The 26,715-nt window shown below is 34.5% G+C and overlaps 1 protein-coding gene across 2 annotated transcripts in view; it reads right to left on the bottom strand.

The window, feature by feature from the left end:
• The window catches only part of SGCZ (sarcoglycan zeta), a 405,020-nt gene that overhangs the window by 10,812 nt on the left and 367,493 nt on the right, over positions 1-26,715 (bottom strand). For both annotated transcript variants that reach the window (XM_054514715.1, XM_036382601.2), the window contains 2 exons: positions 23,257-23,329; positions 11,495-11,618 (listed from right to left, as the gene is read on the bottom strand). In XM_054514715.1, coding sequence (XP_054370690.1) covers positions 11,495-11,618; positions 23,257-23,329 — 197 coding nt within the window. The remainder of the gene's footprint in view (positions 1-11,494; positions 11,619-23,256; positions 23,330-26,715) is intronic.

The raw sequence follows: 26,715 nt of genomic DNA, 5'->3' as shown, positions 1-26,715 counted from the left end.
ATCAAGATATTCCCATTTGGTTTTGAACATTGTGTATGATTAAAAATATTGTGGGTTTTTTTCAATATGTCTTGGAAATAACATGAGTCAGTATGAAACTGTAGATACCAGTAACATTAATGAATCTCTGTTGGGTTCTCCAAAACTTATACTTACATTTGCAGAAAACTGCATGTCTTCTACTGATTCAAACAGATGAGTGTCCAGCTGCTCAGAATTTTTTTAAATTTAAATTTTATTGTATTTTGTTTTAATTTATGGAAAGAGTAAATAAGAGCTAAAGTAAAACCAGCCATTATCTCAGGAGCAGACTAAGAACTTCTAGAAGAAAGGTAACAAATCAAAATGACATTAAGCTCTGGAGGTGACACTTGAAGCTTAGGAAAATGTGAGTTCCTTAAACACTTGCTAATGTTTTTTATATGTTATCTAAAATCAATGAAGCCAACTTGACGTCATTGTACCACAATGTTCACAGTACATGTAAAGAACCAAAAGAAATATGGAAAATATTGCTTTTTTTATTCTGTAGGAGACAAGCATTATTTTATGATAAAATAAGTGGTATATGGCAGCAAAGCAGTGCAGAAACACTACTGAGCTCCTGCCGTAGAGAAGTCAGGAATAGCGGGCTGGGAAAAAAAATAAAGTGTCTAGATAAAATTCCATACAGGGATTGATGCATATTCATGTTCAATCCACAGCAGAAGCACTGTAAATGACTGGAATTGTTGAAGGTAATATAGTTTGAAAGTAGCCCCAAACACTAAAACTCTCCATCACTGTAAGTTCTCTAGCTCCCACAGTAATCATACTGTCGTGGAAGGAAATATTCACCAAAAGGGACAGAAAGGGAGAATCTCAGAGGCAAAGGTGACATCTGCATGTCACAATGCCTTCTTTAATTCACATTGTGACTGACAGAGGAAGTGATCACAAAACTAAAATGTAGCGAACTATTACCTTTGTTTTGTAACTTCCATAACAAAAGAATGATGTATTTAGACACACAATGTTGCCTAGAAATTCCAGTATTACAGACCTGAGATAATTAGTAGTCACAACCCATGAAGAAATGGTTTTTATGTAAGAAATGTGGATGGTGTTGGCAACACTTTAATAATGTTTTGCTAGAACTACAACTGAAAAAAAAGATTACGCATGTTAAAACATTCATCTCAGCTAAGAGTAAATGTGAAAGTAACTATGGCAAATATAATATGAAAACAAAATAACAGATGGGAAAAAAAGAGTTTAATAACAAACTAGAAACTAGGAACTGGTAAAATGTGGGAAGGAAACAAAGGACGCAATAATGAATGGAGTGACAAGTAATTAAAAGTACTCTTTCACTTCTCATATCAAGCAAAAACAAATGGTAACAGGTCTATTATTAAAGTAGTAAGAGCAGAGATATCAATAGCATTGCATAAAAATCCAGTAGCATTTAACAATGCAAGGTCTGTGTAAGTATATCTTTTGTACTAAATAATGCTCAGCATAGTTCTGTACTTGGAGAAAGATCAAAAATTGATGTCAGAACATGACTGTGATAAAATACTTTCAATTTCAACAGTAATTCAACAGGATATTAAACTGGAGCCAGTAATGGCACATACGCTTAATCAGCAGTTCTTGATAACTTTTAACAAATACAGCTAAAAAAAATCTGAGTGGCCTTTTGGATTTCTAATACTGACTTTCAGTAAGCCTTGTGCCATGGTTTAACCCCAGCCAGCAGCCATGTGCCACACAGCCATTCACTCATTCACTCCCCCACCAGAAAGATCAGGAAGAGGTTGGAAGGGTAGAAGTTGGAAAACTCATGGGTTGAGATAAATACAGTTTAACAGTGAAAGCTATGCACACAATCAAAGCAAAATAAGGAATGAATTCACTGTTTCCCATGAGCAGGCAGGTGTTCAGCCATCTTCAGGAGAGAAGGGCCCCATCATGTATAATGGTGACTTGGGAACACAAACATGAGCACTCCAAAGGCCCTTCCCCTTATTCCTTCTTCCCACAGGAGCTTTATATAGAGAGACTGATGTCTCCATTATATATGGAACACGGAATGTCCTTTCAGTCAGTTGCGGTCACCTGCCCTGACTGTGTCACCTCCCAGCTTCCCATGCACCCCCCGTCTCCTCCCCAGCATGGCAGGATGAAAATCAGAAAAGTCCTTGGGTCTGTGTAAGCCCTGCTCACCAATAACAAAAACACCTCTACATTATGAACCTTGTGTTCAGCAGAAATCCAAAACACAGCCCCATACAAGCCACTGCGAAGAAAATAAACACTGTCCCACAACACAAAACCAGCACACAAAGCACAGCCTCATACCACCTGCTGTGAAGAAACACTGTCCCAGCCAAAACCAGAACACCTTGATATACTTGGAATACCAAAGAAGAAAAGAAAAATACTATTTCTATGGAAGCTGGAGACATTAGAATATCATATATGCAATAACAAAAAGCACTCCAGTATAGAAGACAAGCGTGTAAGGCAACCCATCAAAATACAGGATGAGGTCTTCATACTTTTGGCAGATTGTGTGACTGACCATTTTAACAGCTTAGCTGCAGTCATGATGGGGAAGGTTCATGAGAAATCTGTAATACAAAATTAAAGGGTTTCTAAAAGACCTGTCTTGATTCAAACAAAAATTAACTCAAAAAATCCGAGATCCTATGTGTCACAGATCTGGCTGGAGTTAAATCTCTTGAAATTTATTCTATTATTTGCTGTGAGCTCAATAATTTTTCTTTTTGTTTACATCAGGACAGCTACACTTCTACAATCTATCATTGCAGGTGTTCTGTAGTGTACTGCTCTAAGACTTTATTCTAGAGCACTTTACTCTGGTGTGCATTACAAAGTAGCTCAGTTATTTTACTCATTAAATGAAATTATCTTTAATAAGCATAGCTGTGCAGGCTTTTCCATTGGTATTTACAAATTTCAATCTGTGATGTACAACAGTCCAGGTTTATCTGGTATCATAATCCAGCATGGTAGCTATCCAGGCCTGTCCCAGCATGCATCCCAGAGCATCTGGTGAGCAATGTGGGTACTAGGATGTGGTGTCTGAAAAAATTGAACTGGCTTCTTGAGAGGGTTATATCTGCTGCAGTGAATCCAATTTAATCCCATCCCTATAGCTACACCCTGGTGAAGCCTGTGTTGAAGAGGATTAATAAAGATGGTTTAAAGCCAGTATTAAAATCTACCTTGTACATATGCTGTCAGGGTTATAAATGAAAGACAAAATTTAGAGATGCAACATTGCTATCTATTAGTTAAGCAGGAATCCAAATATACTGCCAGAGTAACCCAACACATTAGGAATTTCAGCATTCATATTTGAGGATCTATGTTTTCTGTCCTCTGATCTGCTAAACCAGAAATTCATGGCTGAAAAGTCCTCCAACGCCAGCAAAACTTAAACTACTTACTGTTTTATGCCTGATGTTATCAGGTGTTTAAAGAGAAGGGAAGAAGTGGCAAGAGAAAAAATTAAACAGTATGTTTCTAGGGAACACTGCTGCTAGATGACAGTAGTTAATGTGTACATGGCCTTTCTCTAATCTGTTCTGCTGTGAGAGGTATGAGATACGCCACTTAATACCTCACATGCATCAAGGCAATGTAGGCCAGTCATAGTCTTTCTGAGAGTCTCACTCCTCAGCAGATAAATAGGCACAAATAAAACCAAAGCCTTCATTCATTCTTGAAACATTGTAGGAGACTGACGGACAGATTGCAAGATGGAAAAGGCAGCTGCTTCTCAGAGAAATGTTATTTCATGGAGAGCAGAATGCTGAGCAGCATCATGCTCTCTAAATACTTAACCTTTAGAAATCCAAGATCATTGCTTTGTCATGTGCATCTTAGTACAGAGAAAAATATATTAGTGCTAAATTGATTAAAAGTAGATCTGATTTCTGACTAATTAACCAAACTGAATCAGCCTTGTGTATGTGACAAGAATGGAAAAATGGTATACACTTTTTATATGTAGTTTTTGCTAATGAAGATCTGCCTTTCTCCTGCTCATCAGACCGTATTGTTAATCTGAACATTGAGAGGGAAAGGGAGAGGAGGGCAAGCCAGAAAATATAGATTATTGATGAAATAAAGAACTAAATTGAAGGAGTAAACTTTCAGTGGGAAATATGTAGGCACGAGGTAAAAACATCAAATACTTGTACAAGCCTTCAATACAGAGGTATGAACCTGTCTTGTATAAAATTCTCTAATGGGTCTTAGTCAAGACAGCAAATGACAGTTTAAGTTGACACAGCCAAATTAAAAATTTGGGATTTATAGACAATGAAGAATTTTATGTATCCATGAACTCTTTGACTAAACAGGCAACTCTATAGGGCTGCAAAGGCATATTTCAGGTCTAATGTAGATAAAAAATGGCAGGAAACTGGAGGAAGTGTGAAAGAAAAGAAGGAAATCTGATAGGTGGGTATTAATCAACCAGCATGAGAAGACGCTGTAGTGATGTCTCACTAAATAAAGTTTTTGGATTCCCTTAAATATTCAAGTATTCTGAATTACAGGAATGCAAGGTTTGGTCTTAGTCTTTTTGCTATTCTGCATAGGCTATCAGAAGCATCCTACAAAGAAGATTATACAGATTAGGTCACTAGATTCAACTATATAATTTTCATATGCTGATGTGTTTCAATATTCAAGGTTAAGATGAACTATAGCATAAATTGAAGTACTTTAGTTTGCATGGACCATTTATTCTAACACTTATCTGTGGCTTTCATTAAATCTAAATGATAGTTCTGAGAAAAAGAACAAAAAGTCATAATGAAAAATTAAAATATTAACTTGATAGCATGTATACTGGAAAATTTAAGCACATGGTGGCACAATATCTGGAACCATATTGGTCATAATGATTACTTCTTTTGAGGAACAGTTAAACAGTGAAATTAATGTAATGGCTGAAATAAAACTGAATACAATAAACATTCAGAGAAGACCAAAATATCTAGTAAAAACTACGTATTGAAAATGTTTTCTTTACAGTGCTGGGATCAGTTGACCAGAAGACAAATGAGACCTTCAGGCCTAAGAGTGGCCTGGTGTGGTGAGTGTTCTTTTTCTAAAGATTATACCTGGTACACCTGTGCACAGCCACCCTGGCAGCATTGCCCCCATTCCCATCTCCATGTTATGACTACAACCACTGACAACTGAAAGGGATTTGAAAAATAACATATGCATACATTAAAAATAACATTGTACATCAGTGAAGTGTACAGTTCATTCTTGAATGGAAGAATTTATGTTTTCACTCATCAGTACCAAAGAGATGTTTGTGAGGGTAAGGTTTCATTTTAAGTACAATTTTTTTGTAAATTTAATACACAAAAGTATATATTGGTACTTCTGAGTTATAACCCCAATACAATAGATGGGTCCCTACTGAAGAAAAGCCCTTTCAGGTGTATTTATTCTTTCTGTTACAGAAATAATTTTCAGTCTTTGCAAATTCATTCAATTTTTGATAGATGTGACTTCTTTGTGGTTTATGTACACAATCCAGAAAAGAAAATGTACTTGAAATATTTGTGCTTAATTTACAGAGTACAAAAAATTAATTACCATTTAAATAATCATTAGAAAATACATTATATTAAAAATATATCATAAATTATTAATGGCCATTTTTACCTTTCTAATAAAATTTCTTATGGTGTGAGTCTTGAAAATTTAGCCATGAAAAAACGTTTTAAATATGGGTTTTGTCAGTTAAATTGCTTTGCTTTTGTATTTTTCATTGTAAACTGGTAGAGAACAGTGTATTTTTTCTATAAATAAATTACACATGAATAACTGGTTTGAAAATGAAAGTGGTTTTTTTTTTTAAATATGCATTTGATTTTAAGTATCTGTCAAAACATCCTAATAGAATTTTTTAAACCTATAATTAAAAAAATACAGAAAAAATCCCTTCATTTTCACTAATTTTTCTTCACAGAAAACTGTAAGAAGTCAACTGTTTAATACCATGAAAAAGGCTTTGAAAACAAAATACATCACATGTATTAGATAATTTTTGATAAATAAAGAGTGACTCTTTGAACTCTAGAGCCTGCCATTGCTTATTGTCTAATGAACTCAATTCATGCGTACAAACATTTAATTTTTTTTGCAGACATTTAATCTCAGACAAACATAACTTGGTTGAATTGAACTCATCTATGAAATAATTTTTTCTTTGATCAACCGTTCCTCCATAGTTATGGCAAGCAGCATGTACAACATGATAATTCCATTTCAGTGTATCTACTTAATTTAAAAAGTCCTGTTTCTTTTTTGTTTTCTATTTCAGAACACAAAAAACATCCACAAGAATGCCACCAAATGCTTTAAAATGGTATAGTTACTTGAGCTTACAAGTGAAGATTACTGTTTTATTGAATATTAATAAATCTTAATTAATAATCTCTGTGTTAAATGCATCTCCTGGAATTAGAACTGGATAGGATCATACATCAAATGTTAGTACTATATGCATTTGTTAGGCTCTACAAAATAATATTATCTGTGTGTTTCATTAAATGTGCTCTGCTAAAATAGTAAATATAAACTTGGCCTCTTGTCTGCCCCACTGATTTTGAGTGAACTTTATCTGTTAAAGAATATTGCTCATTTTAATGTGACAGCTATAAGCCTTACCTTAATGAGGGATCAGCCTCATTATGCCAGACACAACAATATATACTCTACAAATGATACTATGATAGAGTGTAATTTGGCAGGGAAATACAAGGGCATAAAGAGGTAAATAGGAAAAAGGTCATAGACAAGGTGATTATTAAGAATATATTTGTAAAAATGAGAAGCCTCTGTACATCTTTCTCCTTTTATTGACTTAATCTTTGGCAGTCAACAGGATGCAATGAAAGTGAAGAGTCTAACTTGCATAGAAGCTCCTTGGAAAGACATATAGCAGCTGCTCAAGATTCCCAAGAGCTGAGCCTACTTAGCAGCCTTCTGCTTCAGAGACTGCTGCAGCCAATACCCCAGAGTGCTGGGCAGCCCTGCAGAGGGGTCTCAGCAGGCTGGAGAGATGACAGAGAGAAATGTTCTGGAATTCAGCAAAGGCAAGTGCAGGGTCCTGCACCTGGGGAGGAGTGACCCCATGTACCAGCACAGGCTGGGATTGACCTGCTGGAAAGCAGCTGCACAGGGAAGGACCTGGGGGTTCTGGGGGACAACAAACTGTCCATGAGCCAGCAGTGTGCCCAGGGGATGAGAAGGCCAATGGTGCCCTGGGGGGCATTAGGAAGAACATTGCCAGCAGGCTGAGGGAGGTGATCCTGCCCCTCTACTCAGCCCTGGTGAGGCCACATCAGGAGTGCTGTGCCCAGCTCTGGGCTCCTCAGGACAAGAGAGACAAGGAGCTCCTGGAGCAGGTTCAGTGGAGGGCAACAAAGATGAGCGAGGGATTGGAGCATCTCTCTTGTGAGGAAAGGCTGAGGGAGCTGGGCCTGTTCAACTTCAAGAACAGACATCTGGGAGGGGACCACATCAATATCTATGAGTATCTGCATGAAGGGTCTCAGAGAATGGGTCCAGGATTTTTTTGTGGTGCCAAGCAACATGTTAAGAGGCAATGAGTAGAAAATCTTTCACAGAAACTTCCACCTAAATATGAGAAGGAACTTTACTGTGTGGGTGACTGAACACCATAGCAGATTGCCCAGAAAAGTTGTGGATTTTCCCCCGCTGGAGATATTCAGGAACCATCTGCACACAATCCCATGTGCTCTAGAATGACCCTGCTTGAGCAGAGCAATGGGAGCAGATGACCCATTTTGGTCCTCTTCCAAATTGACCCATTCTCTGATTCTGGATGGTCAAGACTATTACAATTAATTGTTAGGCCAATGAGTGGATACCATCAAACAGACCTTTCAGCTTGCTATCTTTATACAATTGTTTCAGGTTTAATTTGAACATTTTTATGTCTAGTAAAATCAAGTATCCACAGAATTCAAAATTGATTTGTACTTTTGTGTTACACTCTTATTTGAAAAAGCAGTGGTGAACTATCAGTCATTGTGCTGAATTTCCAGACAAGAAATGATCTTTTTCTTATTATGTGAACCAGTGGATTCTGCTGTAGCCTGGAGCTTCACATTTCACGTTCCTTGTAAATGATTGCTGCTTTAAACCATTGGTTATGGTTTATTTATAGAATAATAGATAGTTCACAATTAAATGCCAAGTTATAATTGAATCAAAGGATTCTGCTGATGCCTCAGCTCACAAGGGTGCAGCTCAAGAGCTTTAGAAAGGGCAGCAGAATCTGAATCTAAATTACAGCCACCAGTATTCAGTCTGGGATCACACACTATGATGTGTAATAGGGCTAAAAGGATTATTATAATACTGCAGTAAATAAAAAGAAAATGTATCAAACAGCAGAATTCAGGATGCTTGCAGAGGCATTCAGTTTGTGATGTGGGAGGCTAAAGATTATACTGCATAGAAATAAAGCTAGAGGAAAAGTATTTTATAAACACATTTATGTTCTTAAAAATATTCTGAAATAAAGCTAGAGGAAAAGTATTTTATAAACACATTTATGTTCTTAAAAATATTCTGAAGTTATTCTTAAATAAAAGGAAAACCTATTTTTCATAGTTAGTAAATGCATAATGCTCTGTAACATGGCTATAACTGGTTGATTCCAGGTGCCACATAGCCATTTACAGTCATAATAGGGCAATAACTTTGCTCGAGAAAGAAAATATGAATTCACATATCTTTGATGAGTTTTTGAAAAAGCTTTCAAACATTAAAAAATTAAATTTCACTAACTAGAATAAAAATGGTACAAAAGCCTTTGCATGTCTTTCTAGTACAAATTGTCATGTTATGAAAATGGTTCACAGATCCAATTCACAAAGACAACACTAATTTATTTGTGGAGGAAACCTGACTTATAAGGCATTCAATTCTTAAGCTAAAATGATTATTTTTAATACAGATACTTTGTCATTTTAGAATGCGTTTTCTTAAAAATGAATAATGAGAAAACCTTTAAGCATTTTGTTGTACTGTCTGCTAATGTGGTTTATCTGTTGGGCTGTAAGCAGGAAAAGCAATCAATATTTTGTTGTGTAGATGTTTAATCCATCAGATGTTTACCCTGGTTCCTCACATCAGGCTGTAATTAGTCCAGCAATTCCCTAACGTGCCATAGTAACTTTGCACAACAGCTAATGCTCTGGTGCCTGTCATATGCCTTCCAAGGTGTTTCTGTATTTTCCTCTAACCTTCTCCAGTGGAAGAGCTTAAACAGTGGACTGTAGAGGCATTGGTCAGACTGCAGAATAGAATTTCTCTGTGGGTTTTGGCTACAGTTCATTTCAGATCTTACTGAAATTGCAAGTATCCAAGACTTTGAACTTTGTCATATGTATATTTATTGAACACTTCATTGGTAAAGAGTGGAGAAAGGTTGGTAATTTGTTTTCTGATAATTTTCAATCTAACATCTGTGTATGAAATCGTAGATGTGCAAAGTCTTATCACACAGATAAAATAATGATTTTTAATAAGAAGGTCAGAAAAGTCTGCTTTTCACTGGCATTTTTTTACTATAAAACATTTGATAGTGAATTGAATTCCAGTTCTGAATAATACATAATAGAGTCATTATATTTTTTCTTGGATTCCCATTGTCAAAGTACAACTGAGGTCACAGGACATTGTTTCCAAAACTACTTTTCCAACAAGATACACTAAATACTTAAGAAAAATGAGAAGTCATGCAAATAAATTGCAATGTTGATCTAGAGAAAAAAACCTGATGGTTTCACAGATTAAATATTTGCATGAAGAGGTGCATGAGGCAAAACAAAGAGAATATAGAAACAAGCATTGCCTAAAGCATAATGGGAGAGTACAGAATGGTAACGGTCTTTCTGTTGGCTTCTCTTTTTTTAACTTTAATTTTTATTCAAGTTTAACTTTTCCCCTCCGGCAATATCATGAAGAGAAAGAACAAAGAAATACATTCTATTTGTAAAATTTATCTTAATACATTTAGGAAACACAATAGATATGGCCAGGTAGGGATTTATGAAAGGGAAAACAAGAGAGGTTACAGGAAGCTGTAGACTCAAAAAATACCCACAGAAAGGACAATGATGAGGTAGGACAATATTTGCTATTAAAGGAGGATTAGATTTTTTATTTTATCTCAGCAGTGTTAGGAAACAGTAAGAGAGGCAGTAAGTAAGGATGAGAGACTGGGGGGAAGAGCTAATTTTGTAGAAACTCAGAAATAAGGTGGGGAATGTGGTATATAAATATTTGAGACTCTGAATTAGGAAAACATAGTGCTTTAATTATGCTGGATGGATACTTACATGAATAAAAAAATGTTATCAAAATAGGTTTTTGATGCAATATTTTGGCCAAAATGTTCCTATCTTCACTCTATTGCAGAGTGTGCATTCCAGGGGACTATCTGCCACAGATGTAAATGTTGGTTTTGTTTGGTTTTGCTTATGTTGGATAGTATGCAAAACATCTAGAAACATTTGGTAGAGAATACAAAACACAAACACAAAAGGCAAAAAAAAATTCTAAAGAGCTGCATTCATAGTGAGATATTTACATTATGGATTTCCAAAAATGCTGCACTGTAGCAAGACCCTCTGAGAACAATTCGAAAATCTATAAATTTCTCCAAAGTGCCTAATAGAAATCTGAGAGCTCCTGATAGCCTTCAACAAGATCTTTGCTTTTTATTTTAAATGTTATATCATTTTACGGTCTAAAGATGAAAGGACTCCCATACCAGAAATCCGTCATACATTTCTGTAATTAATAGATTGCCATCCCAACAAGTGACCCAATTTTGAATAATTTGCATGTGTTCACACAGGTTTACACATGAAGAATCTTTACCAAAGCCTTTTTATGCCAATTACTTATCACTGATATCTGAAACAAGACACTAATGAAACAGGAGAGAACATATGATGGAAGTACTCTGTCTCTCTTACAGAGCTAGTAAAAGATTAAGGAGTTAAACCACAGGTGGAGCAAATGTGTTAAACCTCTTATTCATGGTTTATGATGCATTAATCTAAATTAATCCAAACTTCTCTGTTTTATTTTGACAGATTAATCCAAGTTATTTTTTGCCAGTATCATGTAACCAACTCTGTTTCCATGGAAGGTTTTTCTTTGATTCTTAATTTACAAGTAATTCTGATCTGCATCAACTAAAGTTTATTTTCAGTGTGAATGAAACTTATGGATTCAAATATTAGTTAAAAAGGAAATAAGTATTAATAGTTGAACAAGCTAAACCAAAATTACGTTAACAAAGGCAAATGCAGAACACTTTTTATGTTGTTTACCTTGCTGCTGAATAAACCCTCTTCACATTGTGTTATGCCAGGCAGAGATGCAGAACATTGCTGGCTGAACTTACCTCCCCTTCTGTGGACTGCAAGTGCAGTTCTTTCCTACAGGTAGCCTTTAAGTCTCCTGCAGCTGCGTTGACTTGCACTCCCCTGGGCGCTTCCATCACCAAAGATCTAGTAGGAGATTCAAGTCTAAAAGACAAAAACAACCACTGAGAAAAAAATGCACTGAATTTGACCACCAAAAACTCCCCAGCCTCAAAACCCACGATGCAGGTAGATATCAACATATTTTGAAAGGTAACAAAGGAAAACCAGATTATATGTGTGATTCTATGACTGCCTTTTATGATACAGAGAAAGAAAAATGTTAAGCATTTAAGAATATACTGATAGAAACTTATCTGCTTAGTGATGCTTTCTGGCACTAGCACTTAATGCATCCCACTGTACTAATACTGAAATATAGGTACTTGAGAATCTACACAGCTCTGTTAATGCTTCTGTAACGAGAGTTTAATACAAAAATCTTCTTAGTGACTGATGACAAATGTTTAACAAAATAAAGAGAAAACAAAACCCTTAAATGTTTTAAATTATGTGAAACTGGTTAAAATTACTTTGCCTTGAGAGACTCATTCATGTTTTGGGTATGTTTAGCAGCTTCATGTATGAAGAGAGGAAAAGAAAATCTGTTATGTTGCTATTATTTGGGGGGCATTGTATGGTTTTTCTGTTCTCTAAAATACTCATTACCTTCATATAACCCTGTTCTAATAGGGTTAAGACACACATCACTGCTTCTTTGTACCTTTACTCAAAGCAATTCTTGTTCTACTGTCAGTCTTTCTGCTTCTCGCTCCTCTATGCTCAAGATTCTCCATCAGCCTTAATGCAGAGCTATGATACTTTCCTAGCTGTGCTTTCTCACAGTACTGCAGAGATTTCTCTTGAAAGGGAAGTACTAATGCAAAGATTTTGTAGAAAAGATGCTCACATGCTGAATAGGGAAAATGACAGGATGAAGACTGTACTGAACTAGGAAACAATAATTCAGATTCTGATTGTGTTCAGTTGTAGACATTGCATAGCACATAAGGGAGGGAGACAAAATTTTTTATCTGTTTATAACTTAGTAATATAATAGCAGGACCCAGTTCCACTTTACCTGAACAAAGGCTTTTTGTAAGATGAAATATGTTAATAATAAAAGCGTCTAGACTGAGTAGCTTGAAGAAAACACTGTATTTCCCTCTTTAGCAAAGTGGCCATAGCTATCCAAGAATATAATGAAGTATTAGATGTATAATGAATTTGGTGCAGAAAAGCCAGATAAATTTTGTCAAGCAATGGAACAAGAGAATTTCAAAGTATTTTAACTATTGCATTTTTTAAGTACAGAGAACAGCACTGTATTACCATTTTAAAACCACGGTGCCACATTTACATGCAAAGAAAGTCACTGAGATAGCGCCTGTGAAACATTTCTGTTTGTTGCATGTCACTGACTCAACAGGGAAAGGAAAAAAAAGAAATGGAAAAAAAAAACCAAAAAGAAAATAAAATAAAAACAGAAAAAACAAAAGAGAAAAAAAATTATTAAGCAAACAAAATGGAGCTATTAAAATCAGGTGTCCAGATAGAGAAAAACACAAGTTTAGATACTGATATGAAAAAAAAAATACATGGGATGCATATAGATAGGAGCAATAGAAAAATATCTATGTCTGCTACTGCTAGGGTGTTTTCTTTTTTTTTTTGATGCACTGTAGAGAGAAGTTGATAGAAGGTTCTGCAGTTCTTCGTACTGGGGAAGAATCTAAATATCATGAATTATTTTATGACATACACAAGTGCTTTTCAGGTGCTGATTTGTGAACTTCTGATGGCTGCAGGACAGCAGAAAAAGAAATTCCAGAATATTTTTTGAATTATGTAAATTATAAGTTTAAAAATTAGGTTTCTGAAAGTACTCCATTGCCTTAATGAGTTTTTACCTTGAACTTACAAGGAAACTGAATGGTATAAATGTTAAATGATTTTATTCTTCTATTCCATATTTTTCAGCAGCTTATCATTGTGATTTATAATCTACTTTACAGGAATATTAACATTTATTTCTCCATGGTTTCAGATGCCATTTCATAATCATAAAGACAAAAGTGTTCTTAGCTACATTTATTGCATTGAATCCATGTGTCTTAGCCAAGCCAAAAATATTTCTGGTTTCATAACACCCAAATCCCTCAGACCTAACTAAAACTTTTCAGCAGGTGGACAATTAAAATCTGTTTAGGAACATCCATCAAGAAATATGTCTCTCTTTGAAGAATAAACTTTTGACAGTGTATAACAGAGTTGTTTAGTCCAGTTTCATCACAGTTTTTCATGAAGTACATTTGCATAAATAACTTTATGTCTGTCTAAAAAGAGAGTATTTGGGCAATTAATTTCTCAACTTGAAAAGTTGATAATTTCAGCCTTCTCCACACCACAGAGAAGAAAATTTTTAGACAATAGAGATTCTTAGCAGTCTTTGGAAATCAAATAATGTGGTAGAAATGTCAAGGAGTTACTAATGATCATCAAGGCAGATTTTAAACCAACACCCATCTATTAGTAAAACTGAATGCCTAAATCTGTTTTACAGCTCTTTTTTACTTTTCTTATTGTTATTCTCTGTCTGATCTGCATCTGAAAAGAGAATGCAGCATGCTGCTGCAAATGCTAAAGTCTATACACGTAGATTATTTCCTCAATGTTTTGAGATAAATTAGGTTTGGTATGCAGCTTCTTTATAATAATTTTTCTTTGCCATATTTCTGTACCTTTAATCTCTACTATAAACTCATTGTAACACTCCACATTGTAATGCTCATCCCTCCAAGAAAAAGTGTATTATTATAATAGAGAATTTGCTTCCTTTCAGATTTACTGATGGCCTTTCACAGTGGCATTTACATCTATGAGTGAATCCTATTGATAAAATTAATTTTTCTTTCCCAAAAAACAAACTGCTCTGATGGAGAAGGTAACTACTGCTATTATTAGACAGAAACTACAGAACTATAGGAAAGACAAAAAGGCTTTTTAAATGAGTTTTTACATAGTATAATTGGTCAATTTGCTATGTGTGATGAAGCAAGATGATCAATTTGTAGCAGATAAGGACTTTTTCTTCTTAATTATCAGTGGTTAATTTGTGAAAAATGATAAATTTCATAAGATCAAAGCCATATGAATTTGAACTGATATAATGAAAGAACTATTGCTAGAAAAGGGAAACTTTGAAAATATCTTGTATATGTTCCTTTGAAGGTGTTAAAATATTTCTCATCAGAAATGCAGAAACATTTTTTCTTCATTTTGTATTTTCTGTTTACAAGCTGACCTAGATTGCATTAGACAAAAATAATTTAAAATATGAACCAAAAGGAAATGTTTCCTTCTGGGTTTTAAGCAATATTTTAGGTTTACCTCCTGCATATCCCTCATACTCACAGGGGATATAATTTATCCATATTATTTTTTTTCTGTTGTCTCCTGGAAAGTATTTCTTAAAATAGAAGGAAATAGAAGATTCCCCTGTGCAGAAGCAAATAATTTATTTGCTTTCTGTCTATTTAAGCCCTATATCCAACCCATGCTACTTAGTAAAACAACTGATATAAACCTCTACCAATACCTTATTGCTTATACTATTTACAAGGTTATACATGCATATTTTACTATATATATATTAAAATAACTAAAAATATTTTGATACATTTACATGTATCAAAATATGCATTTCTTTGAGATGCATATGAATCATTGCCATAATATTTATATTTCTTGAAGCTTGTTGTATTCTTATGCTTTTAATAAATTGCTTATATTTTCAGGACGATTTACTATTATTATTATTATTATTATTATTATTATTATTATTATTATTATTATTATTATTATTATTATTATTATTATTGAAAAGCATGGGTAGATTTGAAGGCCTCAACATTCTTAATATTGTTTACTGATCATCATCTTTTCTTTGTTAAGAAGCAAAATTCTCATATGTTCATGAGAAACTTACTTTTATGTACATGAAAACCTAATCCTGGGCATGATTTGTCTCTGTTTTTTGAGACACACACAACTCTTATGTAACAGAGAGTTAGATAAGTGTTTTCTGAAATTAGTTTTGGCCTGAGCCAATAAATATTAACCTTTTTTTTCTCCCAGTTTCCAATTGTGCAACTCATGGATGATAAAATTAAACAAAGAGGAAACTTTCATGACTTAAATCAAAATAATAGAATGGCATTCAGTACTGCATTTCACATTATATCCATGCTCTGCATGTCACTGACTTTGGCATGTGTCAGCATGCCCTTATTATAGCTTCTAAAATTCTCACTAACCTACAAATTCACTGGGCTCAAAGATGAGTTCTAATTGCCCTGTACATGCCACAGATTTAAATCCAATAGGTCTGCATTGTCATAGCAACACCTGAAACCACTGAATATTTTAACGTTATTTGGCATAGATGATAATTCAGAAAAACAAATTCCCACATAGGGAAGTAAAGAATTTCTTCTGAGAGTATAAAAAAATATGTATTTCTTACTGAGGAGGAATAAAAAGAAACAAAAGGTCATTGAGGAGTTTTTTTCAGAAGTGGTGTTAGAGGAATAGAAAGGGTTCTAGAAGAAGCATCAAGGAAAAGTGAGAAAGGCTGGAAGAAGCAAATATTTAATGCAAAAGCTTGACTAAATAAGCGGGTGATAAGAGTAAAGTTAAAGAGAACTTAATGCATGATTTTTTCCTAGCATATGTGAAGGCATAGCCAGAATAGCTAAAGAATAATAGCTTTCTAAGAAAGCTATCCAAATCACAAGTAATATTAAGAAGAAAACAAAACAAAAACATAAGTGGCATCTCAGGTAGTAAAAAATCCTGCAGTCATAAGTCAACTAAAATGCAAACCTTTGAAACTAGTAGAAATGTAAGGTTTAGAACTTGAGCTTTTATTTCTCAGAGAAATACCAAAACATGCTTGAAAGTCTAAACTTCCAGGCTGTGGGAAAAAGTTCTGGATATGAGGCAATCCAAAATAGTTGCTTAAGGAAAGGTATGAGAAAAGAATTTTTCATAGACCTGACAACTTAGAGCTAACCCATTTACCCTAAATGCTTCCCTTTGCATTATCTTCCTTATTTTTATTCTCGCTTGAAACCCTTTCCATACATGCCCTGCCCTTCTGCTAAACATTCTTACATGAAGTTTGTCTTTACAGAAATAGCTCCATTACCTGAATTGTCTTTCAGAATATATTTCCTTAAAATAGAAATCCATCTTGTCAGAAAGAGATTGAAGCAGCATACCCACAGAAAATGCTCAAGTGCTTGTCAAGAGTTAGATCTGAAGATAAAGTGCCTGGGGGAGTCTGAAGAGTCTCAGTTTTGAAAACCATTAGTGATTAGGAAGTAACAGTCCAGACCACTTGTAATTGTCTAATTATATTTTCTACAGTGTTTCTCTAAGGGGTCTTAAGCTGATATAAACAGATCTATTTTAGCTGAGGCAAACTGTGACATGGCTTGATCCACATTTTGAGAAAACAGCATCTCATGGAAAACTATTCTGCTGAAAATCCTGACAGGTTTACTTCAAATGCCACAGATTAAGCATATCAGATACCTTGGAACAGATTTTCAAATGGCCCATATTTGGATTGTACTCAAAAATTCCAGGAAGAAAATTAAAAAATCAGTCAATCATAAAAAAATCAGAAAAGGCTTGGTGAGTTTACTTTCAGCCACTTTTTTAGGACAACTGCCATGTCCAAACTAGAGAGATATTTTTACTTTCTGCAATACAAAATTGAGTAGTAGATCGTGATGAAGTAAAATAACTTTTAAAATTCTTTTGGCAGCAAAGTCAAACAAATGATAAAATGTGAATTGCAGGATAAGACATGTAAAATCATTCATTTTTCTCTATGGTTTAAAATTATCTTTGGAGTTCTCTGTATAATTATAGAGATAAGCAATAGGAGCCGTTTGGTGGACTGCAGAACAAAGAGTTTCATAAACTCATGTATTCCCTGTAACTTTGAGCTTCCTCATTCTTATATCCAGTCTGTATGAGCTCCAGATCCTTTCTCTGGCTCTGACATGGTGCTAAGACAAGAACCCAAACCACACTTCTGCACTCACAACCACAACACTGCTGTAAGCTCCATGCACTGCACATGCTACAGCCTTCCCCTGAACTGAAGCAAAATGTTGCAGAAGCTGAGGGTATGTGTATACAATGAGCCATGTGTATACAAATGGGTAAAGCAGGAATTACTAGTACTGTGAGCTGATCTTAGATGGGCACCAGCTTTCAGAAGACACAGAGAAACCTAAAGGTCTTCCACCTTGTGTGAAACTGCCTAACTGCTTCACAAACTCTCAGGAACATAAGAGGAGAGAATAGACAGACACAGAGCAAATTTAAGAAGCCTCGTTTTCTTGTGAAAGTGGTTAAACAGTATCACTGAAAATGGAGATACTCCCAGAAGGAAAACGGAACAGCTGGAGTGAGGAAAAAATCTCTGTGGAGAAATTTAGTATAAGGAAAGTATGAGGAAACTAAAGATTGGTCAAATGGAAAAAAAAACAAAAAGTAGCCCTTCTTAGTAATGCATTAGTAAGCCTGTTCACTTAGAATCAAAAGATATGAAATGAAAATATTATGTATGTTACAGAAGCATTACTTAATGACATATTGTACAATATGGAATATAAGTAGTATAACAAATCATATTTCATCAGAAAAACTACAGCAAAGTGCAGGTATGGTGGTATGGTGAAACAAGACTGTATTTAGAGTCCAAAGCATGTCAGAAATGAGTTCTGGTATCTCTAATATCTCCTGGGCATGGAGCACTGTTGCTCCATTTAAAAAGGTAGTGAAACATTTCTACCCATAGTGTCTGTGAGAATGAAAAGCTTGAACAAATTGTGGGCTGTTGTGCCTAGTCCTAGGCTGGACCTATGTGAAATTCAAATTAATTAAGCAGCAGCTTGGATCCGGAAGCAGTGTAAAAGCAACCACAGTTAAAACAAGCCTTGCAGGAGCCAAGGGCACAGAGGAGGGCACCTACTGAAACCTTCACCATCTCCCTCTGGCACTCTGAGCACTCACTGGCCGTGCCTGCTGTTAGATCTGATGCAGCTTCATGTAAACAAAGATCCTCGTCTGCCTTCACAATTATTGCAGTGTAAAGTTGCCAAGTCTTTCATTAACTCAGCACTGGGCAAATGCTTTCTACTGCTACAAGCTTTATATGGCTTTTCAAATGAGACTGATTGGGAAATATATTTACTCTCATAACCCTGTGTAGGCTGAGGCAGCTGTGCTTAGAGCCTATCTGTGGGTTCCTGAAGGCATGAGATGTCATAATCATAAAGCAAATATAATCATAAGCCCAGCAGAAAAGGACCTGGGGGTGCTGGTGACAGCAGCTGAACATGAGCCAGATGTGCCCAGGTGGCCAGGCAGGCCAATGGCACCCTGGCCTGTGCCAGCAATAGTGTGGCCAGCAGGACCAGGGCAGTGATTGTCCCCCTGTGCTCAGCACTGGTGAGGCCACAGTTTGAATTCTGTGTCCAGTTCTGGGCCCCTCACTACAAGAAGGACATTGAGGGGCTGGAGCGAGTCCAGGGAAGGACAACAGAGCTGGTGAAGGGTCTACAGTGCAAGACATGGGAGTGGCTGAGGGAGCTGGGGTATTTTAGCCTGGACAAAAGGAGGCTCCAGTATCCTAAATTAAGCACATGAAACTCAATGGATTTTTCTATCTCTTGTGATAGTAATATTTTTATCCTTCATATCTTGATTCCTGATAGAGCCCTTTCCCTTTCCAATGTCAAATATAATCATCATCACTGAACACTAAAGCAAATTATTCTTTCAATTTAAGAGCCATACCCAGATTAATTTGTTTCTACTCTGTCCTGTCTGCATAGCAATTAGAACCTTTCATTACTGGTTTTCTTCTCTGTTTACTTCAATATTTAAGAAAATTATATATATATATACACAGATATACACAAACACACATATATATAAATGTATGTAATGCATATTTAAAAAGAGAAGAGCACGTGTTTTTAAAAGAGAAGCTTAAATGTTGGAAATTTTTCAAACTTTACTATATCCATACCTATTTTTGTATGAACATGTATGTTAAAAAAATCATATTTTCAACAGCTACTGATAAGACTAAGCAAACAATATCCATATCAATATCCACACCCAAACAATGAAATAACTAACACAAACTATGAAAAAAAAATAGCAATTATTTCTATTTTGTTAAAAAAGGGTACTGAAAGTAACTAGAATCTGACATCATTAAAACAGCATAGGAAGGGACATGGGTTTTTTGCTCTGTTGCATCTAGTTTTTTATTAGGTTTTGTTTATTATTTGATTTTTGGCTCAAAAGAGCTGACCGAGTCATGAAGATTTTGTCACTCTCAACATGCTCAGATGACTAAAAAGTTAAGGTCAAAATTTGATGTGTTTTCTGGCTCCAGGCTTTTACAAAATATAATATTCTGACCTATTAGTAAACCCTCCCTTAAATGTCACAAAAGGTGTCTTTTACAAACCATCAGACAACTCTGAATGAACCAGACCTCCTCTGCAAGAGAGGAATATTCTTAATTCTTAGCAGAGGTAAAGTAGAATCCAACTATCTTGCACAGTTCCTTGCCACTTGATCAATTTTCATCTCATTATTCCCAGAATTAGCTTGCAGGATTAACTGATTGTGGTGTGCGAGGCATGACATAGAAGAGAATTTTTTTTTTTAAATTTGAACTTGTAGTTATCTCCAGAGGACAACAAAAAATCATTCATCCCCTTATTAAGGATGTTATTGAGGGCAAAGTTATCTGCATTTAACAACTGTCTGTCTATTTTGTGCATGGATATTGCCTATTAGTGCACAATATTTTAATGCACTATTGGCCAAAAACCAGTATTTGGGGAATACATTGGCAGTTTAGTTTTCCTAACTGTGTTCCTGTGAGAAACAGTAGCAAGAGAAACAGGAAGATTAAATTATTAAGATATAATTCATTTTCCAGATTCTAATGCATGAATCTTTTATGCTACTTATCCCAACTAATGAAAGTCATCTTTAATTAATTTTTGGGATTTGACACAAAGCTCTCATAAAGGATTGTATAACAGCACTGCCTGAAAGTAAAACCTTTCTAGCAATTATTTGAAAATGCAAGAAAGGAGGAAAATGTGACCCAAATGGTTGGACACATAGGAATTAATTACATTAGTATTCAATTCAAGTTTATTTTCACACAACAAATTTTTAATAGTAAATATTAAGGGATCTTCTCTGTATGAAGACCTTAAAATCTGGCTATAGAGCTAAGAGTGTCTGAGGCAAGGTTCAGATATGTGGAGCTAAGGTTCAGATATGTGAATCTGACTATATTTTTGTCTTCCTGCCCGTGATGGATTAAACTAAAATCGCAGGAAGTACTATGATCCTTGTGGGTATCAAATTCTTAGACCAAATTTTCTATTTATGCTTCATTCAGAATAATCAAGGTGGTCATTATTCCATTTTTTTAAAACCAGTAGTCAATCATTTTACATATACAAGCCTATGAGTAGGTTTCCAGCATATTTTGTTTGGGAGAAAAGAGAAAAAACATCCAAGGTTTATTAATTGACCACAAATGCATATTCCAACATGAAAAATATGGGGTGAATTATACTTTAATTAATGATCTAATATATATTCCATTATCTTTCAGCCCTGTATACAATAATTCTCTATTTGCACCAATGCACTGCAATTTGCTGTCAAATTGCATTCAGTTGTGTCCACTGAAAAAAATGAATAATATTTATTCAGCAAACTTTCTACACTCCCATTCCTTACCATTAAGTTTAACCAAAGACACAGAGATGCAGCACTTGGAAAAATACTCTAGGAGATTTTAGGACTGCCATTATTGGACACATTAGGTAAGTTTATTCTAAAACATTAAAAATTATTAGGACCCAGACCAGCCCTCTGAAATGTCCTAATAGTAATTGTCATAATTTTTAAATTACTGAATTGACTTGAGAATTTTAAAAAAGAATATGATAAGAATCCAACTAATATAAAGGAGCACATGTGTACAAAAACTTGCAGAACATAATATAGACTGAATATATTAAGAATAAATCACTTACAAGTAAGTTAAAGTTACCTGACCCAACTCCAAGGGCGTCTGTTTCTTCAATTTTTTGAATAAGAGGTATGGGTTAAAATAATTATTAATGAGAGGGCAGAAAGCTGAATGCCAAATGCTTACTAATTTAAGTCCATCTTGAAAAAATGAACTGAAGTAACAGAGGAGTTGAAATCATTAAACAACAATAGGAATCATGGCAATGAATAAAGACAAAAGACTGGAGGGGTGAATGACCTATGTGTGAATTTCAGAAGCAATATGAGGTGATTTTAACCTTACTTAAATTAATCCTGAAGACAGTGGACTATCTGTTTTACCATACATTTTCACTCATTATTTAATGATTAGAAAGAAGTAGAGGAAGCAAAATTACCGATCCCCTGAAAAAAAAAAAGCTTGTTATGTTCCTTTGATTTCTGCTGAACTTCCTCTGATTAGAGATCATATCACCTTGGTGATTGTCACTAATAATTGCCTTTACAATTATTTTCCACAAAGGACTGACAAGAGACATGGAAAGGGACAGAGATTTTTAAGATAGAAATCCAGTGAGTGGTATCCTCTGAAAGAACCCAAAGCTAAACATTACTTTAAAATGTTTGGTGTAAATGGTCAAAACCAATCATTTACTTCACACACTCCATGTATAATGGTCAAACATATCCACATTGGCAGCTTCCTGCAAATGATTTCTGCAACATTGATATTGGTCAGTGCCTTTGTAAATGTAAGGCTGAGCATTTAACCATTCTTTTCTGCAGCAATCAATCAGAAACACTTCTGGGCAGGTAAAGAGATAGTTATATAATGTTCAAAAATCACATTAGAATTGAGTCAAAGCCTATACTCTTTCTCACCAGTTCTGCTGGGAGTAACACGAGGAAGGACCTTTGATTTTCTGTGATTCTCATTACGAATCACATCTATATAAGTCACAGATTAGTACTTAGCAGTGCACATACATGTACTTCAAAAAAAAAGCTTTCACTTTACACTTTTCCAAGTTTTCTTTTCTACAGATTCCCTAGTAAATTTTAAACCTAATCTTTTACTATCTACTTATTTCTCCACGTTGACTATATACAGAAAAATTTTACATTTAGAAATGTAGCCTCACTTGGTAATGAATTTTTGAAAAGTGTATGTGTTAATATTAAAAAGTCCAACAACCCAGAAACCTTGCTAAATGGAAAAATCTGGGACAGTTTACTTAACTTGACCTACATATTCTGTAACAGCTTATAAAAAATCAAACTGGTCTGATGCTATCGAACAATACTACACACACTGGACCTTACAAACACCTGAATATTCCGGCTTCTAGGGAAAATATATTTCTCAAGATGCCACTATGGGAGGCAGGTCATATATAAAAAGCACTATATTTTACATTTCATGCAATAGGAGTTTGTGGGGGTCTTTTGACTAGTTAACAAACTGGAGTCTATAGGGGTTTTTGTATCCATGAGTCATTAAATAGGCAGTATATATATTACTATACAGATATTTTTCTTTTAATCCAGACTTAATTTTTTGGAGAATATTTGATTTAAAAGCAACTTTTTGAACAACACCTACTTGAGGTCTTGGGAAGGTTCTGCTCTGATATGGGGTGTCTCCACAGAGTGCCCAAACACTGCCCCTTCCGTGCCTAAAATACATAAATAAAATACAGTAAAATTACTTTGGAAAATAAAAACACATTGAAATATATGACCATAAATTGACACTATTAGGAAAAAATATCTGATAAAATCCTTTATTAATAATTTTACTTTTTTCTTCATATTTACATTTTCATTTCTATATCAAAATCTGGACCAACATCATGTGAAGCTCTGGATTTCTGCTTTTTCACATACAAATCTGGAACACTTCCAGATCCAAATTTTTCAGAAATGGTTTGGCTGAATGTTTGTCTCCATATTTTGGAGAACAATTATTTTACAGAGAATGGAAATTATATATTGGTGTGGCAAAAACACAGTAGAGAAATGTCTGCTGCATTTTACATTCTGGTTATTTTGATTACTTAAATTGAGATGCCAAGCTTTTATAAGTTTTGCGATAACTCTCTCTTGCCTGAAGTTGCTGGCTTAATCTAGATATCTGACAGTTTCAGAGTTTCTTTCTATCAGATCTTTCTCAGTGAAAAATTGTATTCTCATGGAATGTTCTTTGTGTTGTTTTAGAAGTGGACACTAAGGTTTCTCCTATTGGGCATTTAAAATCCAGACAAAGAAAATGGATAGCAGTTTTTCAAATCTGAATTGCTTCTCTATTGAATTTTGATTTTTATTACTAGGTCCGACTTGAATATAGTAATTCCACAGTTTTCATTAGACAAGCAAGATTTTTCATTGAGAAACTCCTCTTCAATTAAAAAAATACAACTCTAGTAAACATTCACTGAAGTTATTTCAGAAAAAGACAATTCTTTAATGGATTTTTAAATGAATTTCTTGAAAGAAAATGATGGAGGAAACAAAAGACAAAAAAATAATAAGGATCTTTGTTCTTTGTTAAAGTAATAGAAAACTCAAGAAATTTATATGTGGTGAACAGCACTATAAAATCAGCATTTCTCTTACCTCCCCCCTCTAAGGACTGAAGACATAAAGGTTATTTATACCCTCACTTTAATAGATAGAAATAGCCTCCATATGTATTTAGGCATTTGAAATTTGCCTCCTTTTTTCACTCACTGGCAATCATCATGCCTATCCTTGTTTACTGGTTTATCCAATGCCATTGTTTTTGTCATCCTCTTACATAAATTTTGCTTTCCTTCTCTGAAGATGGTTTACTTGGCAATGTGTAAGGCAAATAGCTTAGAACTAGGGAGTAAAAATCTTTCCAACAGAGAACCTCCAGCAAAAATGAAAGATCTCAATAAAAATGTGTAAAGTGGGTAATGCATTTATCTTCTATCAAAATAAGATCAAGGAAACTGGGATAACTATGGCTCATTACTAAATATTCTTGAATTAATTGCTATATTTCAACAGCAAAAGGTTTCTAAGACTTGAATTCTGAGTAGACCTAAAAATATACCTACAATATCTCATAGTAGATCTGCAAGAAGTGCTCAGCAGAACATAGCCACCACTCTAATTGCTACAGTATTTTAAATACAATAAAGTATTTTCAATTATTAAAATATTAAAATATTTAGCAAATTTTTTCAGGAACTCTGGATGTCAAAGAAGATAGCTATTAGATGCTTTTACAGTTAACCAATGATATTTAGTTTCAAATCATTACCAGGATTTAAAAGCAGAATGAGATTATAAATGCCAAATTGGTAACATTATTTTTTAGTGTTAAAAGGAAAATAGCCTGAGAAAGAGGCAAAAAACCCCAAGCTAAGCAAACTTTAACCTCGTAATAATTTTCTAAATTCCACCTTCATTAAAACAAAACAAAAATAACCAATCAACCAAAAAAACCCACCAACTCACCCCACCCCGCAAAACTTTAATTGTAAAGTAGTCTATTAGTATGGAGTATTGAAGAGAGGAAGAGAAGAGTAATGAATTAAATCCTAGTTGTTTATCTCCAGGAATCTATAACCTTTACAAACATTCTGGGAAAGAACATTGAAAACAACTTTATTACAACAACTGCTTTGAAGATCTCAACAAAAAAAAACCTGAACAAAATCCATTTTCTGTAACCAAGTTTTGCTGTGTGTTACAGAAAGCCGCTGGAGGAGAAAACCCAGCATTTCTTTTTTCCTAGTATTATTCCTAAATGTTCTCTACAGAATCTGTTTTTTACATCTGGTAATGACTTCAGTTGCTCTTTCCTTTATAAGACCAGAATAACATGCCTGTACAGCCAGGCCTCCTGCCACTCAAAACAAAGCTCATCCCCATCTATAAGGAACCTCCCTGGGAGCTGAATATCCAAAATCAGAGTGTGTTTTCAGATCCCATCATCATTTTCATCAGTAAAATTAAATCCTTTCAGTGCCAAGAGCCCTTTTTATTTTTGAAGCTGGCAATGGAATACGGAGATGTAAACAAGTGAGCAGAATGCAGAGTTGCCATGGTCTTATGAGAAGACCATGCCTGTAATATTTGAAAGAGCATTGTCAATGCAAAGATGCACAAAATTCACTCTAATATGAGTCTGACATTAAATGAATCAGAAGTGAAAAAGGTATTATCAGGCAAAGACTGATAATAAAAGTTAAATGACAGCTAGTTATAACCCAACTTTAGTATCTCCTCACTTTCAGCATCACAATTTTAAAAGATGAGAAGGCATTTCTTCCCTAAGAAAATAGAAATTTGAAAGAAAGACCAAGTTTTTCAAGCAGACTGGAAATCCAGGCAGGTAGAATTAAAGATAAACTGATATAATTAAATAAAATATAGTTAAAATTAAAACCAAACAAAATATGCTGCTTTTTCTATTTGAAAATGCAATATTAATGGTTTTTTTTCTTCTCATACAACTTCAAAAGCAGAAGTATAACAGTTCCTGTAGTAAATGCTTTATTCTTAAAAAAATTACTTTCAACAGTTCAAGAATATCTCCAATTCCCTTTATTACATAGTGGAATAAAAGCAGACACTTTCAATTACTTTTGTTTTAGTGAGAAAGGTGAAAAAGATCAGCCAACCAGAATTTATTGATATGTTTCCTGCAGTTAAACAGCAGGGTCAAGAAAAATGAAGACTATCACCATTACTAAAAATACAGAAGAAAAACTATATTATCTTTTTTATCAATTTACTATATGCAAATCTGTAGTAATTTGATGGGAAGCTGGACCATGTAGTTCAGTATTCTTAAGAAATGCTACTATACATGAACCTTCTAATGACCTAACTAAATAAATAGAACTATGAAACCAAATTCAAAGTCCATAGCACTATTTTCTAAATGAAAGAAATATACTTTAGGTATTTGAGAAGTTACAATGTTAAAATATTTATTTTTTACAGAAATAAGTGGACATTCTAATAACTATATTCCCAGACTTACAGAATCATAGCTAAGACCTACTTTGAGATGAGTGAAATTCTA

The sequence above is a fragment of the Molothrus ater genome, chromosome 4 (genome assembly GCF_012460135.2).
Source record: "Molothrus ater isolate BHLD 08-10-18 breed brown headed cowbird chromosome 4, BPBGC_Mater_1.1, whole genome shotgun sequence".
In the NCBI taxonomy this organism is placed as follows: Eukaryota; Metazoa; Chordata; class Aves; order Passeriformes; family Icteridae; genus Molothrus; species Molothrus ater.
The sequence above is the reverse complement of the archived record's forward strand: the minus strand, read 5'-3'. Positions and strand labels throughout refer to the sequence as shown.